The sequence below is a fragment of the Anopheles coluzzii genome, chromosome 3 (assembly GCF_943734685.1).
Source record: "Anopheles coluzzii chromosome 3, AcolN3, whole genome shotgun sequence".
NCBI lineage: Eukaryota > Metazoa > Arthropoda > Insecta > Diptera > Culicidae > Anopheles > Anopheles coluzzii.
In genome coordinates, this window is record NC_064671.1 from 44,206,978 (window position 1) to 44,225,624 (window position 18,647).

Sequence of the window (18,647 nt, forward strand, 5' to 3'; positions counted from 1 at the left end):
CCATACGACGTCTTGGTTGATTTGTGGGAGATGCTATAACATTCACTTTTTTATTTTTTGAATATAACAGTAACTTCTAATCTTTCAATCAATTTGAAACAACTAAATCAAGAGTAAGCAATAGTTTGAATAAATGAAATTATTGCTTTTACATATTAGGTACATGAAAAAGCCTGATATTTTCATTCAATTATACCGTCAACTTCACTTGAGAATTCACTAGTGAAGATTTTAATCAATAAATGAAATTAAATAAAATTCGAGCTTATACCTTTTCCAAGTTATCCAGGGAACTGAGAAGTAAAGTGCCTATACATGTAAAGGTAAAATTTTTTACTACTTTTCACCGAATTAAGTTTAATTTAAAGATCGACAAATTAAAATCAAATTTACATTCTTGTTTATATGTTTGAATAAGACCTAAATATTACCTCAAGGCAAGAATTAATCGATCAAATACTTTTAGTAAATACTATTACTTATAGTCTCAAGAAATAAGTATGGATTTTATGTTTTTTGTTACATTTACATTCTACAATCTTAGAAATAAACTACTAGTATAGCTTTCAAACTTGTGTCGAGAATTAGTACACTGGGTTATCAATGAAGTATACCAAAAGTCAAGTAACTTCAAGAACGAATTGTCATTCAATGTGTAAATTATCTGACATAATGTAATGTCTAACATACTTCATTATGGAGTATCAATTTTGAGGAGTTGTACAGATGGTCGTATTTTATCGACCCCTCATCCAATCCTACAATCTAATGGATGAGGGGAGATGTAACTAACCTTAAATGTAATTGTACTTACAGTTAAATTAAATGTAACCTGTAGTAAACGTTCTAAGACTGTGTACAATTTCAAACTTAGTTCGCAATTGTTTCCCTACCGTTTGATGTATTTTGAACCTGAAAAGTCTAATCAACCCATAATTAATCATTCTCTGACATTTCAATATGTATGCGTTGTTGTTTCAATTTTATGTCGCTGATTTTTAATTAATCGATACATCTGTCCCATATTTCCTCCCATTTTACATACAAAACCTCCGTACCTGCGATTGCCAATTGGAAACCCAATAATTGCTCTCAACTTTGGCGTATGCAATTATGATGCAACTTTTCCAGACTGCAACTTGAGTTTAACGGATTCAGCCGCCTGTATATACGTTGAATCACCCTCCCTTTCAGAATTATGCACATTCACATTAATGCACCCTCCGTCTATAGGATGAAAATTCACCAACGCATGCAGAATCATGGTGCATTGCCACGACAAATCCATTTTACCATGGCTAGGTACTCATTAAATTGTACAATATTGTTAGAATGAATCAAACGATACGAAGACATGTACACTAGTGGAAAACCCTCCATCGAAACCAATCTCTACTACAAACGGCTAGGATTCGGGCCAAATTCCTCCAGATGCAACAAGAAAAGTAAAACTCACAACTACAACGATAGCAGTAGACCATTCTATCATCCTTCGCCTTGGGGTGGTACTTGGGCCGAAGGGTGGATTTTCGTCCTTTTCCCACCACCATCCTGACGCCCTCCATCGAACGGCACACCGATGCTTACCCAGCTGCCTCGTTGCTCCGACATTCGAATCCGTAAATATTAATTACGCCGTCTTTTATTCGCGCAAGCGTAACTGCGCCGGCGTCGCCTCTCAGCGCTGCCTTTCCCCCGGTGCTACATTCTCCCCCCATGGGCACGCAAACGATTCGTCTTCCTTGACGTCTTACGAGCACGTCAATGCAGAAAGCCGAAAACGAAATAAAAACCCACCAAGGGGTCTGCTGCGCTTGGGATGGATTTTCTCTACTCGAGTTTTCCCCCTTTGCGTGCGCACGCACGTAAAACTGTTTGCGCACAAACACACACACGCACGCATTCCCTACCTGTCCGCATTTCCATCGGCTTACGTGAAGACGCGCGTCTTTGTGTCGCCCTATCGTCGTCCCCTTACGATCGCTCGTAGGACCGGTTCCGTTTTTACGCCCGACCCCTTCGAAAGTGGCGTTAAGGTTCTCCCTTGTTTTCGGCGTAGTGCCACCCTACCTCCCGCTAACGCCACCGTTCATCATCGACCACCGTAAGGACCTACCGTTAGTGCCTTACCTTCCGCTTTCCGGGATTTATTTGTGCGCAATCCAGTCACACCTTGTGGGAAAGTTTTTCCTCCCGATCTCGGCAGTCTGTGTTGCGAAATGCGCGAGGTGTACTGACTTCCTTTTCTCCGGGGCTTCCTTTTCCATGCTCGTCGCAATCTTAGTGTCAAAAAGCTGTCGGGCGTTTGTTTTCGTTGGGGGACGCTTCCGATGCACAGCGGAGGTCCTTCCAAATGCATCGCATCTTTACCTTTATTCCCCTTTCCTCCACAATGCGTTGTGCGTCACACGAAATGCGACTCCCATCAAGTTTGCCTGGGAAAGTGGGCAGATGTGGAAGCATCGAAAACCATGCTCATTCTTTTAATGGAACTGGATAGAGCTCTGCGTTTTAATTTCGTGCTTTTTTGTTTTACTCCTTCTTGTCACACTCTAATGATAGCTTGAGCATCCTTGAGTTGGGTTTGTTCTATAAGATCTTTTGTATTTTGAGTTCCATAAATTTTACAATCTACTCCGCATACTTTCCCCAACTGAAAATAACATAAACTATTGATTAAAGTATCGCGAAGCCGAATTTATGGCAATGCAACTCGATGCAAACGATGCCTTCGCCATTGTGCCAATCATTTCGCAGCACAATAAACTAATCGCCCACACTTTACCTCGCCGGCCCGATAACAAGCTGCGTTGGTGGTCCAAATTGTGGGTCTGTGCGTGTGTTTGCAAGCTGCAGACAGACTCCAACGCCAAATACCTGCACAAAACTGTCATCCGTGTGATGGTGAATAAATTATTGCTTCATATACATTTGCCCAACCGACCAGCTCATCGTGTACCTCGGAGCAGGCACAAGCCAGGAAATTATTTCGCTTCAATCTTCCCAGACGACACCGTCCCAGGCGGCAGTGGTGGTGGCGGATTGAGCTAGCGCAACGAAAGTATGCCGTTGGGGTGTAGGCGCGAATTCCTGACGTTCCCTCCTGCGTGGTGGGCGTCCGTCCAGACGAGAGCGTGAAACGTGGGTGAGTTAATGATTTGTCGTTTATGCTGTACAATGTACACTAATTCACACCCTTGCCTTCATGAGCCGGTAATGTTGCCGTTGTTTGCGAGGTGCATTTGTACACGCTCGGTGAGGTATAATGTAGCATCTTATGAGTACTGAGAGGTTCCACATTGTCTGAGGCGGTGAACCTCTGCATTTCTGCTTAATTAACAGGTGAAATTGTGTCTAGATTATATTAAGTGTTTCTTGAGCTATTGATTGTTTAACAACATCTCTCGAAGTAACATAATATCAACACATTTGTATAAAAATGGCATCACAGCGACGCATTCTCAACGACTTTTGAAATTCAAAATTATACGATTCCTTGATATTCAACATTTTCTCACGATTCACACCCTCCCACATACTGTCAAGCAATAGAAAAATATAAAAAAAAAATATATCCGCTTAAGCGTGTTATGTGTAAGTGTGTGCACAATCCTCTAAGAAGAAACGTCTTTGAATCATATTTCTCGGTGTTTATGAGCTTCATAAATCATCTCATAGTAGCCCGCCAGATCGCGTCTACTTTTGCGACAGAAAACAGAAATTTAAATATAAATGTTAAACACTTCAACAGCCTCACCCGGTGCTCACATACCGGCCCCGCAGTCTTCTGCTAGCAACGATTATTATCCTGATTATTGTTGTCCACGGGTTGCCAAGCTTGGTGCTATCTGTGGCTGGTAGAAAAGATGCCCCCTTAATCGCGCACAATCCAACGCCTCCACTGGCGGCCACGCTAGACCAACTGGCATCTTCGAATGATCTTCGACGCAGAGTAGAGGATAGAGTCGCACACAATATTTATACACTCAATTAACGCCAAAAATATGCGTTTGCGGCGAGTCCAGATGTCTCCCAACAAAGCTTGTGTAGAAAATATTTTGTGACGATCAGCCTATGCCGCGCCGAGGATGACCTGTGATACCGTCGACGCCCACGTACACACCACCCAGGCCGACGAACAGTGACTGTGCCGGAATGCTTGAGTCTTTTTTGGTGGGTTTTTTGGTGGGTCACCGTCACCAGCTTGTATTGCTGGCTTGACGAAAGAATGTGATATCTTGCCGAACAAAACGACTTTGCCTAACAAAAGGAGTTCATATTGGGAAGTTTGTTGGCCCAGTCGTCTTCGAATGCCAGGTGGAGATCGTCGGAAGATTTGTATTGATTTGTAGGGGTGAATGGAACGCTAAATTAACGATCCACCAGGTATCTGGTCAGGAGTTGTATCTCTGATATGTAATGAAATGAGAAATCACGTATATGAAAAAGTAAATCCACGATAATCATTACATGTTGCAGAATTGAACGTAACTAAGTATCGAAGAAATACTGTTATGTCTAAAGAATGTCTAAACTATACTGAATCACTGCCTAAAATTTGCTGAGCTTCCCTTAAATGATTTCATGATTGCTATCTCTTCTCTTCAGCTACTGAGTCGAGAATCAGGCAGACTATTATCTGTTATTAATCATTACCTCTAATATTCCAACCAATAAAACACAAACCCACAATTCCCCAGCGTTGCTGCAGTTCGTAAATTGCGCTTTTCTCTTCGCCCGATCGCACTGTGACAACTTCATTTGTCGGTTCGCGATCAATTCACTGAAAACCCGCTCGATCGCTGATGGAGATTGAGGATCGCCGTTGCCCTTTCCCGATGCCGCCGCTCCCGGCAGCCCGCAGCAGCAGCAGCAGCATCATGCTTAACGTCTCAATATGCGAAACGGTCAGCGGGCGAACGATACACCATCAATCAGTTTCACCGTTTCGCACACCGACAATAAACCCATTCAAAGCCTACCGCCAATCCGTCTGCACAGTGTGCGGCTTCATCATCGTCCTGGTGACATTATGCCTGATGCCGCTTCGCGGATCGGATCGACCCGTTGTTGGTGGAGTAAGAAAATAAAAGGGAAAGAAATATGCAAATGTGCTCTTCAGCTCGTGAGCGAGAATTGGTGATCGGGAGAGGCCGTTTTCGGGCTCGCGAATGGATGATCATACTTTGGCAGCGTTTCTCTTGAGTAGGGAAGCGATTGGGGAAGTTACTGTTGATTGTTACAGCTGGAGGTAGTATTAATACGTCAAAAGCCAGCCGATTGACGGTTGCCGAACTGTTAGAACGTATTCACAAAACATCTCAAGCAAATATTTAAATCTCAGTGACAAAGAAAAATAACAACGCGTCGCAAGCTGGAAACCCCGCTCGCATACTCAACATTCATTTCAAGGTGTTGCGTTCGTTAGCCGATCTTGCAGCGTGTTGCCATCGACCTTAAAGATGCTCGATCAGCTGTTCGGAAACAAGGCTGGCGAGAGTTGAGTGAGTTTTCGATAATACCCTATGCCTTCTCATTCGTCCTTTACGATCGCTTCCAGTTTGTTCCGTTGCGTTTCATGACCTTTCGATAAGCTTTCCGGCATGGCTTTCCGATTGTTATAGGTTCTGTAAATGCTTCGTGTTGGAGCGGGACAGAATGTGTTTTTCTATCCAGCTTTTTGTTTCATCCTGCTACGGTGTACTTTGCCGCGTCCTGCCCGGATCTGCCCTTTAAACTAGATTGTTCAGTTAAATGCATCATTGCATTGTGTGAGTGCCGTGCAGTTGCCGTTCCATGCAATATTCTATTCCCTTTTTTATACATTTCTCTCTTCTTTATTCTACAGGAAAACGAAAAAGCAAAACCCATCCTTGATCCGTGCACGAAATATACATCGCAAAGTAACACCATTTGAGTGGAATAAAAGATATTTGGTTGGGACGGTGTTGTGTTTGTCTGTATGCTTTGTTTGTAATTGTAAATCTGGTGCCTAAATACAGATGGGTTTTTGAAAGATTCGACTTGTTATTTGGTGAGTTAAGTAGAAAATTTCTTGCGGGTTTCTCGTTACGCTCACATTAACGCAGAAGGCACAGCTGATGAATGAAGTCACAGTTCCTTGTCTTAGAAATGGCATTGTTTATAGTACATGGAAATTGCATGGTTTATTGATGTAAGATTCGATTGATTGTAACAGAATTAAGCTATCAATAATATGTTTTAATTTTTTTTGCAAGAAAAAGTTGAGTTAAATTCTATTTCCATAATAAAACATTAAAAATAGTTTAGAACGATACATCAAATATTAATGTGATCTTATTGGACACAATGTCTATAGTTAGTCATGTTAGTACATCGGTTGGTCAAGTAATGCTTCGAGAACTCCTCACAAGTTTATGTTTAGGCTCTTCGTCTTGTTTCGGCAAAAGTTGAATCATATCATTGATTCATCTATTGACTTGGTGGTTGTATAGCTTTAATGAACCCTATCTTTCTCTCTCTTTATTCGGTGTAACTTTCTGCGCGGACATGCCGGCACCTATGCAGGCTTTCAAGACATATTTAGTACCATGCAGCCGGATAGTCATCCCATGCTACGGGGTGGACGATCCACATGAACCTTGAACCCATGATGGACATGTTATTAAGTTGTACGAGATGACGACTGTACCACTGGATCGCCCTATAATGAACTTATAATGTGTATGTAACACTGTGTTAGTACACTTTATTAATATTTCCACTGCAATAGCCTTATTGACATCAATCCAGATTAAACTAACAATTAAACCGTATTGCTACATTAAAAATCCATCTTCTTGCGTCATGCTTTAGCTTTCAGTTTTTTAGCAGTGAAGAATTGTAATAATCTGTTTTTTTAATCGAACAAATTCTTCATTTCCAATTATTCTGTGAAGTACGATCAGCTGTTACGGTAATAGCAAAAAAACTCCTTCAACTGCCAGAAGCCTCAAGCCTACCCAAATATTGACAAGGCACGCGCTGCTCTCGGCTACAAAGTTGCGCATATCCCTCGGACACATTGGTGCATTGAGTTGCAGGGCTCGAAATCCTTGGCCAGCTGGAAAAGATCCTTACCTAAGACGTACACAACACACACATTCAGCTACGATTGATGGTTGAAACCGTTGGTCGTTTTTTCTTGCAAGACGCCTGGAGCAGATCCTCTGTCCCCGATTGCTTTCTACCTGGTTTGAAGGATGAAGCGATGCCATCATTTAATTTCCTCTTCCATTCGTCACGCACCTTCACCCACAATCCTCGGATGCAGAGGTCCTTCATTGCGTACTTTCCTTGCGTCATGCCGTAGCAAATCCAGGTTGGAGCTGGCACAATGTTCATGGGATCACCCTGACTGTAGCAGTGAGAAGAAAAAACTGTCCATCCGTGTGCCAATGGTTTGATCCTTTCTGCAATTGTTCGCTCAGCTGCCATTTAAGCTGCTTTCTTGTGGTCGTGTGCTTATAATTTAGGATCCGGGTGTTGTGTTACGTTTTATCCATTTTTGTGTATCCTCTTCCTAAACACAATTGGTTAGAAGAAGGTTACGAATTTGAAAATATCATGTTTTTAACTTGATATATGTTTTAATAATTGAATAAATGTAATTCAACGATATCTAACCACTAACTTCAATCAATCCAATACCTCTACAGGACTTGATTTACATAAAAGTAATATGAAGAAACTTTTATATAAGAACTTAAACAAACAAACCAACTACAAAGTTTGTAAAATCCGCTATGACCTTAATTGAATGCATTAAATTTAAAACCTGTGCCGGTGTGTCCTCTATTCAATTCTTGCCTGTACTCGTATCTAGCTAGACATATCGTATCTGCCCAAACCAACGATACCGTTCCTTCCGGCTTGTACATCCAACAGCGATCGTTACAAAAGACAAATTGTGTAAACAAAGCTGATGACACGCTTACCGAAACCCTCCCTCCAGGGTCCAGGGAAACTTTTGTTGTGCCGTAGACAATGTGCCGCCAACGACTTCTCGGTGCTCGCTCTTCGGGTATCGGATGGTTCATTACCTGAGCCTTAGTCCCGCATACCTACACCGGACCGGCATGTGTCCGAACAACCGGCGTTATCGAGTTTACAATTTGTAGCCTTCCGTAAGCTGTCAAATAGAGTGCGATAACACAAAAGATTCCTAACAGGGAAACAAGAACCCACCGAAGGATGTGTGATCACTGAGCGGGTCCTCTGAAGATGCTGACAGCTTCCAGCCGCCCCGGCGATCGTTCATGTTCACGATTATTGATCGCGAGCACTCGATCCGAAAAACCAACGTGCCATGTTTTACCAGCGCATGCACTCACAAAAGAACACAACACGATAAACGATGATTTACGACGAGGGAACCACTGGAACCAGCGGGCGTGCGCGGGCTCGCGATCTTCGCTTATTATGTACGCAACGTGGAGGTCAATACGGGTGTTTTGCCAGCGTCACGTTGTCATCCAGCGTGAGTTATTGTACCGATGTGGCATTCGGAAATTAAATCAGCGCTATTTTAAACACTCCGCACATTTCTGGAAGCCACCCATTAGCCGGAGCAGATGATTCGATTCGTTTAAAAATCTATAAAATATCCCCTCCGTGCTGTTGCGGTGCATGGTTTAGGTAGTTTTATTAGTGTTCTAACATTCTGCCGACAACATCGTGCTCTGGCCGTTTATGGTAATCAGTGCGAACGAGTTCTCCCGAAACGGTCTGTTTGATCCAGAAGGCAGTTAGAATGCTGAATTGCAAGAAAAGTAAAACCCGGATCAATGTAGTCTACTTTGCATCTTCACCATTCGAAAATAAGGCACACAAGACCTTCGCTCACGTGTATCAACCATCACGGAATGTGTATCGCCAGCAGTGAGCAGTTCAAGTTATGTATATGATTTACGTGTCATCGAGCGAATCGATAATACATAAATGTTGCACCCAATCGGGCACACATGTTTACAATCAGTCCTCCGGTCGAAGATAATCACCGCCAGCCCACATTATGTGAGCGTTTGTTTCGATAAGCGCCGATAAGCGCACCCGGTATCAACACGCACACGTAATGTCGTTCACCTCGTGGGTTGAAGATTCGGGGTTGCTGGAAAGACGAAGTTTCAATCTTTCCCGAAATGACTCAATTTTCGGTAATGTAGCCCACAAACTAAGCACACTTTAGTTATTATTCTAGCTGGCTACAGCTTTATGAGCTGTATAAATGTCTTCCTGCGGTTTGTTTTATTTATTTTTTGTGCTCGTAAAAAAATAACTCTAACTCATTCGAAACATTTGCCAAATTTTGCTCCCATCTATGACACGAGTGCTGAATATGTTCAAATTATACCGGTGCCATACAGAAGACGTTACGTCTACCACACAGTGGCGCAAATGCCATTCCCATGCTGTACGGTGGTTGCTGTTCGTGCCTAAAATCCAATAGAACAGAGCGTTCGCCAAGTGCAGAACAGGAATCAAAACAGCGTTCCTCACTTAAAACGGAAACCTACATTCGGCAAATAAAAATTCCGCCCCCGTGTATGTAACAAACCCAGCGGAACCATAAAATGGATTAAAATCAAAGCAAACAGAGTGTGGTCACCGCTTATGTGGCCAAAGCTGTGTGTGTGTGGTTTGGTGGTTCGGACTTTGGTTTAGCATTTCATGAGGCCATCCCGCTCCATCTGGTCATCTTGAAAACGAAACAAATTGGACGCTGGTGGCGGAACGGTGGAGATGTGTTAATTCGTTGCCCATGGCGGGAACATAAAAAAGGGCACGTACGACAAGCTGATCATTTTGGAGCTGGAGATTGGGAGGCCATGGTGGGGCGGCTAGATTTCGCTACTCACCCCACTGGGGGGAAGAATCGGAATCGGAAGCCATCAAATTCAATTATCCTTAATGAATTCAAGCGGGATGCATTTTAATGTCACTACCGAAAGCAGTTCTCTACCGATATCGGACGTCTTGGGACGCTGCAACTCACACACAGACACTTCCTTGGTAGTGGTTCGCACTGTATCTGTGTGTAATGGCAGCATGCAGGACGGTAGACGAAGTTTGCAGTTTCGTAGTAAACGCACACATTAGAATTGTTAATGAAGCACATGTTCCGGCAAAAACACACGCCGCTGAACTTCGCCACCCAACTCGTCTTCCTGCTTTTATAGTTACGTTTTTTTTTTGCCCTGCCCAAGCAATGGCGCATTGTAGCGGTTTCAGTTTGACCCTTGACGGCGCCACACCGGCAGCCACCCGCAACTTCGGCCCGACAATAGCAAAAGGGTGAGAGTTTTGAAATTGTTTCGCTTGCACTGGGTCGTCTACCGCCTACCGCCTTTCGCTAAGGAGGTGGTGCAGGGGACGCGGTATGGTGGGCGAACAGTGGCCGAGAAACGTAAACACGTGCTCGCGATCCATTCTCGAGAGTTCAGTGCGACTCGCTGTTGCATAAACGCACGCGAGGAAGACTCGAAACATCGATGGAGAGCTGTTTTTTTTTTGACACACGCAGGACGTATGTTTGATTCATGTTCGCTGGTCTGGTCTAATTTTGTGGGGCATATACGTGTCGATTGGTTCATAATTGTCACGCGGCAATATTCTGCATAGTTCTAGAAGAGCGTTCTTGTGCCTGGTCGCCAGTAGTCACCCCAAGGTAAGCAGTAGTCAGATTGGGGGCAGTTCTGGAGCACCATGGAAACTTCCATGGATCATACGAGTTGATCTCCTTCACGAATTGGGTGTTATAAGGGTGTTTTAAAAGACCACAATACATCTTTATTGAATCTGATGCTTGAAATGTATTATATTCTTGATTTTTTTTTTTTTTTTATATTTTAAACTGAACACATTAAAACACTCAATCTTATTTCTTTACTCTCTCAATTTCACCAAATCATACAGTAAGGTTGAAAATGATATTCCATCGCAAACATGATACCAGCATCTATTAAATGTAATTTTGCCAATCATATTTTGATGGTCGTAGTAAAAAAACAAACAAAAACATTTATGATCCGACGATGAAGATGAAATTTCAAAGATTCAATTCAGCATCCAAATCCAAAAATAGCGTAGAAAGCTTTTGTGCTTCCGACCGCTTCCGCGCTAGACCGCGCGAAACTCGATAGCAGTGCTCACCCACACGCGAGACATGGTCGTAAAGCTAGCATGCGTGCATCAAATTCGGTCGTAAAAATGCGCCACATGAAGAAAGCAGCTCACAGCGCGTCTATCAATCGAACTAATGGAAGTCACCGGAAGCGAAAGGCGCTGTTGACCTAGAGCATAGTCCCGCGACACGCCCGAGGAATGAATCCTGAAAAAAAGAAACACAAACCCCGGAGACACATGCCAGCTACTCGACCAGCCCCCGATCGATGGGTCGTATTATGCACCATCAAGACGGCTAGCGGGCATAACCAAGCGGGGGAAAGAAACGTACGCTCACACGAACCGCCCGGTCGGAAGATAATAGAAGCGAACGCGATGAACACGAAACATCATCCGCCGGGCGAAGTGAAGTAATTTATTTCTGCGGTAAAACGTGCAGTTCGCTTCATCCCTCCACCGACACTCACGAAAACGGCGGAATCTACCAGTCGCAATTTGCCAAAGCGCTGAGTACAGGGGTACGGCCGTAAGCTGTTACTTCGTCCTGCACGAGGATATGAGCGTTGAAAGCAAAGATATGGCACAGCGAGGACGAGTTGGTTTTATGACGCTACTTTCCTTCGTTTGCTTTTCCCAGTTGCTCTTGCTCCGTTGGCTGCAAACAAGTTTTGAAATACTAAATTTTAAAATAAATGACAGATCTGGCATGATGGTGACAAAAATCACGCTCAGGTCAACTGCACACAGGATGCTAGATTTTGCTGGCTCATCCAAAAACGGTCCACCAATTCAGCATCACGTGGCACCATGCCTGATTGCAACCCTCCTACGTACCGACGTAGCGTCATCAATTGCAGCACGGGTAAATTGTGTCTTCGCTCGCTGTTGCGTAGGGTGAGAACTTTTGGTGAGAACGAAGATATTTGCAACTGCGACGCAGAAAATGACGATGAGGGTGATGACGACGATGGGTCTACTAGTGGAGTGTGTGAAGGAATGTTCATTTCATCTAGACGGCCGGCTGCTACGTCACAGCGCTGCCCTTCCGGACAATGCGTCGTCATTACGGCGGCGATGTATCAGTTGGGCCAGGTCAATCCGGAAGGTAAGGGTGGCACATGGTCGATATGTCGTCTTGATGATTCCTTTTTGATTCGTCTTGAAGGAACATTAATCGCAGCTGCGTCACATGATTTGGGAATGGATGTGGAAATGCGGGAGATTCTGCTTCTAATTTTAAAAAAAATTATTTCAAATTTGAAGGATTTCACTTACAGCATGAATGTTTTATTGCACTTTTGAAAAGGTAAAGTTTTAAATAAGTCTTACTTTGCTTTCAAATATGCAAATTGAATGTTCTTTTATTACAATAAATGCCACAAGAATGCAACATCATTACTTCAGTTCATCTTCATTCTTTTACAAACAGCTGCTTGGGTATATTATAATTCGTTAAATTTCGATACAGTTTTTTTATACACTAGCCATTTAATATTACCGTACGCTCGCTTCGGTTGTGACAATCCACAGCTAATGCGCGATCACCCCTTTACGACAGCACATACGCCGATCGGTTCCGACGCATAAATTTGACCAAAATCAAGCGTTTACGAAAATAATCCTGCACAAAGCTGGCGTTACTGGTCGTTCGCCGTACCATCCACCCTGTTTGCTCCCGCATCAAACCTACAGACTGTGTGTACGGTAAGGATCTTGGCGTAATCTACGATTTCGCCCCCTGTCTTGCGGCAGACAACGGGAACACCCAGCGGGCCAAACAATAGCCTCGAAGCAGCGAAAAGCAACATGACATGGTAACATCAACGCTGGAAGATGTGCTAAACCAGCAGCTGGGCCAACTACTTGGGTCCCTCTGAAAAGCCAAAGCATCATTATCATCCTCACCGTCCCGTGAAGGCCTCTTGGCGCGCACAGGGGAAACAAAATGCACACGTACAAAAAATAAGGATCTAGCCTCTCGTCGTCGTACCTCAGCTTTTTAACGCCTAGAGGTCCTTAAGACGGCGGCGTAGGGATGAAAACGGTAAAAAACGAGAATATCGCAAGGATAGGGTGAAGAGTAGAAGCAAAAGAAAAGAAATCTTACCAACGGAAGCAAAACGTGGCTAGGAGGGGTGCACGGTACAGCACGAACAGCATCGGGACAGGAAGGATGAAAAGTGCGCAATTTCCGCCTAGATAGCGCTGGCGGCGAAGGGGTAGAGGGCCGATTCCTTGGACTGATCCTGTGCCCTCCTAGCAGAGGGTTGAAGATCCGGAAAAACCGGTCCGTAACAAAGGGCGCCAATTTCTACGGTACCGCTGTCTTGTCTCTTTGATTATACACGGCCAGATTGGAACAAACGGCTTTTCCCTCCCTTTTGGGGTGGCATTAGCATGGGAGGTGGAATCGTATTTCTCTAAGACCCGCGCTCTCAATAGCTAAGTAAAAGCGCGACTTTCGTGGTTCTAAAACGTGATTTGCCCTGTCTTTTGGAACATTTGTTTCCCCCTAGAGTTGGCCCGCGCGCTCCTCAACCAACGTGTAGATACGCAAAAGCGCGTGGTCTGGAATCATCAGAAACAGCAGAAACAAAACAAAAACAAAGCCGTATGTAATGCCGGCTAACGCTGTCGCCGGCTGTCTGTGTGCGTGTGTTGGCGGCGCGTGTGGGCTTCGGCATGCGTTCGGATACGTGAGCGAGAGCGACAGCGTGCGGAAGACAGGGACACCATGCGCGCGCTGGACCGCGCTCACACGCGCCAGAACAGGAGAAGCGAACCGGTGACTACAGAGCGAGAGCGGGCCGGCACTGCTCGAAGCAGCTGGTTGTCTCGCTTGCGCAAGAAAGCAGAGAGCATGGCGGACGATTTCAAGCAAATCGCACGCTGAGGCTGATTTTCCCTTCGCATCAATCGTTCTTCGTTTACCTTTCGAGCGTGCGGACGTGCGTCGTGTTCCCGTTTCCACGCTAAGTTCGTTTCGGTAGTCTAGCGCAGTAGGCGACATGTTTTTCGTTTTGCGTGGTTTTTAGAAACGGGAACCTGCTTTCAGTGTTGTAGATGAGCGAATATTAGATGAAAACATACTAGTGTGTTGTAGTAGTAGGCGCGCAATCGTTATTATACCCCGGAGAGATTATATCCTGTCCCTGCTTTGTGTTCGCGCGCTTTTGTGTAGTGTGCCGGCCAAGGCGATAGTTCAGCGCACACGCAAGCTAGTGGTGTTACTGCTAAGATATTCCGGATACACTAGGCTAGGAAACCAACTCACTCACTCTCGTTCGAGCTTTCGAGGGAGTTAAAACAAGCTGTGATCTGTGTAGTGTGTAGTGAAAGAAAAAAGAAGAGAAAATACGTCTTTCCCTGAAAATTGCAACGATTGTGGACGATAGTCCTGCAAACAGCTGTGCGAAGGATTTCATTCATGCCATCGCAGCAATCGCTGAGATCTATCTGGACGAAACTGTGCCAAGCTTCGTAAAAAAAGTGTTGCTAGTGTGTGTTTGGTGCTCGCTGCGGCCAGGACCGCGATCATATTTCCACGTGCTGCCGCGTCAGATTCCAATTGCAGCCCCGTAACATCCGTTGCGTCCATCAGTGTGCAGTATCGGACCCGGTGTGTGTGCGTATGTGTGAGCGTGTGTGTGTTTGTTAGAAGCAAAATAGAAAAAAAAACGCAAAAGCTACACCCGCAAAAGATCCATCCGATTCCTTCTATCTCCATCCCTGCCCTCTATAACGCGCCTATAACGGCAGGACACGACGTCATGACAGCTGTGTAAAAAAACACCCATCCCCACCCAATCGAAACCCATCTTGACCGCGGCTACGCCAGCAACGGTGTATGTTTGTCGTGGGGGTGATTGCTCAAAGCCGCTCTTCCCGTGGTGTGTGTGGTCGCGCGTTTCGCGGTTTGTGCGTGTTTTGTCCCGTGCCAGATGATAGAGGAGCCATTGCCTGTGTGGAATTGGTCGGTAAAACGTGTCGTCAATATCGCTTCCCGTTGGTAAACTTGGTTGCTTTTTAAAATACGGTGATAACAGAAAAAAAAGTTGTGCTTGAGTTGTGTGGTCTGCTAAGATCTTGCTCGAATGTGTCACAGGTCCAGGTCGGGCGTGTTTCCAATGTCAGATTTGCAAACGGGCAACCGATCAACATAAAAAAGTGTAGTGCGAAGAGAAAAAGAAATAATTATTGAGTACGAGAATCCAAACAACGCGCAACCCCAGTAATCAAAGCTTACTTGCTGTGTGTCGTCTAGGTGACGAAAAGGTTTTCTTACGTTGTGTTAATGGGTAAGGAAAAGTAAGTGCATTGTTTGTCCGTCAGTGTGTGTGTGTGCCTAAAATTGTCGTGTGGTAACAAGACACCCTTCCAAAGCACGACGCAAGATTTTGGTGATCCTTGGAGGAGCAGCTACGCCTCATCACCATCATAATCGCAAAATAACTTCAAACATCGCCCAACATCCCGAGCGGAAGATATAAATTCAACCCCATGCATGGTAAGTGGAAGTGGATCAATTTGGGTGGATCCCCATCTGGATCATTCACGGTGTCAAAGGGGAGGGGGGGGGGGGGGGGGGCTCTGAACGACACATCTTGTTGCCGACATCAACGACAACACACAGAAACGACGCAACGACGGAGCAGATGGTCGAGTTCAAAGTGTAACTTTTTTCGCACTACAAATCATCGAATGCCGCCGGCTAACGAGACTCTACTGTCTGAAATTGTGTTTTTTTTTCCCCTTGATGGACACACATAAAAAGAAGCTCTAAATTGTATTAGAGGATCGCCTCCCGCAAAGAGACAACCGTTGGAGTTCGACCACGAAGTACCATCCAAAGGGTGCTTCAACTCAAAAACCAACCACCACCCGCCCATTGAGCGCCACAGACGAGCAGGAAGGGCTTATAAAAAGTTCCTTCTTCCCTTTCTGCAGTTAAGAAGCTTGCGGTTGCGCGGCCGAGCCTTTCCTTTAGCGCGATCCTCGTTCATTCCGACGGCGTGGGAAGATCTCGGGATTGCCGGACCTGAAACCCCATTTTCGTTGCCCATTTACTTTTGTGTGTTTCTGCTTCAGTTTCTGCTCGGGAATGTTTTGCTTTCGTGCATATTTTATGCTGAACATTTGCCTAACTTCATTAACTTCGGCGCGCGCGTTGTTTTCATTGAGCCTGTTTCGCTGTGGCGCGCTGTCCGGAGCGCGCCCTTCCCGCGCCTGGTGTTAATCTTACGAAATTGATGCTGCCGGTCGGCTAGCCTCTTAGGGTGCCCTTTTTTTCGGTGTCTCTCTTCTTGCCGCCTCAACACCCAGGACAGGAAGTGACGCTGATTACGCCTGGAGCAGCAGCATCCCATACCCGGGCAGCAGTGCAGTGTCGTCGTCCACCTTATCGTTTCCCCTTTTTCTTCAGCCGAGCCAGATTCGGACACATACACACACACAAATGGTTGGAGAAAATTATCCCACGGGTGGGGTAACGCCCGCGAGCATCACCCCAAAATGTCACCGATTCCCTCCAGCACCGGAATCGCCCGCCAGTCCGCCCGCCGATTGGCGGAGACACCGGCCATTAAAATATGTTATATGGTGGAGTTTAGCGCGGTGTGTGCGCGCGCGATTCTGTCATCAAAAGAGTGTCGGGGTCGACGGGATGTGGGAATGGACGAAAATCACAAAAGACGCAAACACACACACACACACGGTCGCACGATGGATTGCAATCTCCAGCGCGCGACCGCAAGAAAATGGCCTTTTTGGGGCGGATGCAGGAGTGAGATATGTTGAAGGTGTTCCCCTTGCCCCGCACTGTCCTATCCACGCGCGATGGCAATCATCATCGTCGTACCTCAAAAAATCTATGCTGAAGCGCGCATTGTCTCTTTGATTCCATCAGCTTTGTCGGATGGTGGAGACTGAGGAAAAAAAAAGACGAGGACCATACGAGAGACCAAAGGCGGATTGATAAATTGTTATCGTTTCCGGAGGATGTGAGCATGTCGCGCCTGTTGTCCCACATGCCCATAGTCTGTATATGTGTGTGTGTGTGTGGGGTGGACCATTTAAGACATTGGGGCAATAAAAAAGAAAATCATAAGGTTGAAATAGTCAAACCGTCACCATAATGAGATCGATGGGACGGCTCGCCAACAGCATGCTGATGTGCACATTTCAGTGTTCAACTTTTTGGGGAATAAATATTCTGAATTTGTACCGAAAACGCATGGTCTACATCGAAACTGTGCTTCTAATTGTATCAATTTGAATAATTATTCCCATTTTACTGGAAATTTGTTAGTTGCATTTCACCACCGCACAAGTTGACCAGGGTTTGTTTATTAATAGTTACTGTCGGCTAGATATAACAAAAAAACAGAAACTGCCCGACACTCAAATGTGGAACCGGAAATGGACTCGTCGCTACTTTCAAAATCCCACATGTGGTCGCGGTGGTCAAGATTTTTTGTTGTGGCTCAAGGAGCGATTAATATGTGTAGTGGTGGTGATGACATTTTTTTTTTTTTGCGCTCAGCAGGAGTTCCGAAAGTGTACCCCGTGCCTCATTTCCCACCAGATGTTGCGCAGTGGCTAGAAATGGAGGAAAACAAACTCAAAAAGATTATTAAAATGAGTGTGTATGAGCTCTACGATGCTTCTAAAACCTTTAAACTTACACGTGGTGGCATTGACATGGCGTTTCTACAATAAAGCTTATTTATCACAATATAACACAAAATCATGTGGTAAGATCGATGATGCATCATAACACGAGTGTTACAGAACGTTAAAAAGCAGCACACCACACCTCACGATGGAAATGCTTCGCTGATAATGTTCGCTCGAACTTTACCAACGACATGAGCGCATTATGAATAGAACATGCCGAATATGTTACACTCTCGAGCTTGCAAAATGGCCGTTAAGCACGAGGCCGGCCAAATAAACGTGTTACGAGTGACACATATTTTATGCGCATACATCATTGCGTTGATCTTGCCTACTGCTGCGCTTGCTCATCCCACCGCACATTCCCAATTTGCCCAGCATACCAGGGGACACGCGGACATGGACGACATCACTTGATAACCAAAGAAAACATCACAAAAACAAAACGATAAAAAGCGGAGCACATTGCTCACCCTCCGTCTCCGTCTCCCCCAATTCGCTGTATGCAAATGTAAACCCCACGGAATGGTGCGCCAAAGCATAACCGCCTTCGTAATACGCCATTTTCAAAGCTCCTCCAGGTCCTGCCCAGTACAAGCTGTTGCTTCTGCATGTAAGCGATTACATCACATTCAAATTACTTCCACCAAGAAGGACACTGTGCACTCTCCCGCTTCCCAAGCACTGCCCTTTAACTTCTGCCCAAACGGGGTTCACGTGGTCTCAGGAAAGGACTCAGGAAGCGACGGGAAAGGCGTGTAATGTTCTAGTTATAGCGTTTCGTGTGGTCACTCCCTCAAACAATGACAGAGAAGGGTGCATGTTTT

At 45.1% G+C, this 18,647-nt stretch overlaps 2 protein-coding genes across 2 annotated transcripts in view; both read left to right on the forward strand.

Moving 5' to 3' along the window:
• The window catches only part of LOC120958548 (60S ribosomal protein L37a), a 342,039-nt gene that overhangs the window by 40,389 nt on the left and 283,003 nt on the right, over positions 1-18,647 (forward strand). The gene's annotated exons all lie outside the window — the stretch shown is intronic.
• LOC120956472 (zinc finger protein 263) overlaps positions 13,973-18,647 on the forward strand; it is a 69,358-nt gene continuing 64,683 nt past the window's right edge. The window contains exon 1 of the mRNA XM_040377953.2: positions 13,973-15,652. Coding sequence (XP_040233887.2) covers positions 15,650-15,652 — 3 coding nt within the window. The 5' untranslated portion in view covers positions 13,973-15,649. The remainder of the gene's footprint in view (positions 15,653-18,647) is intronic.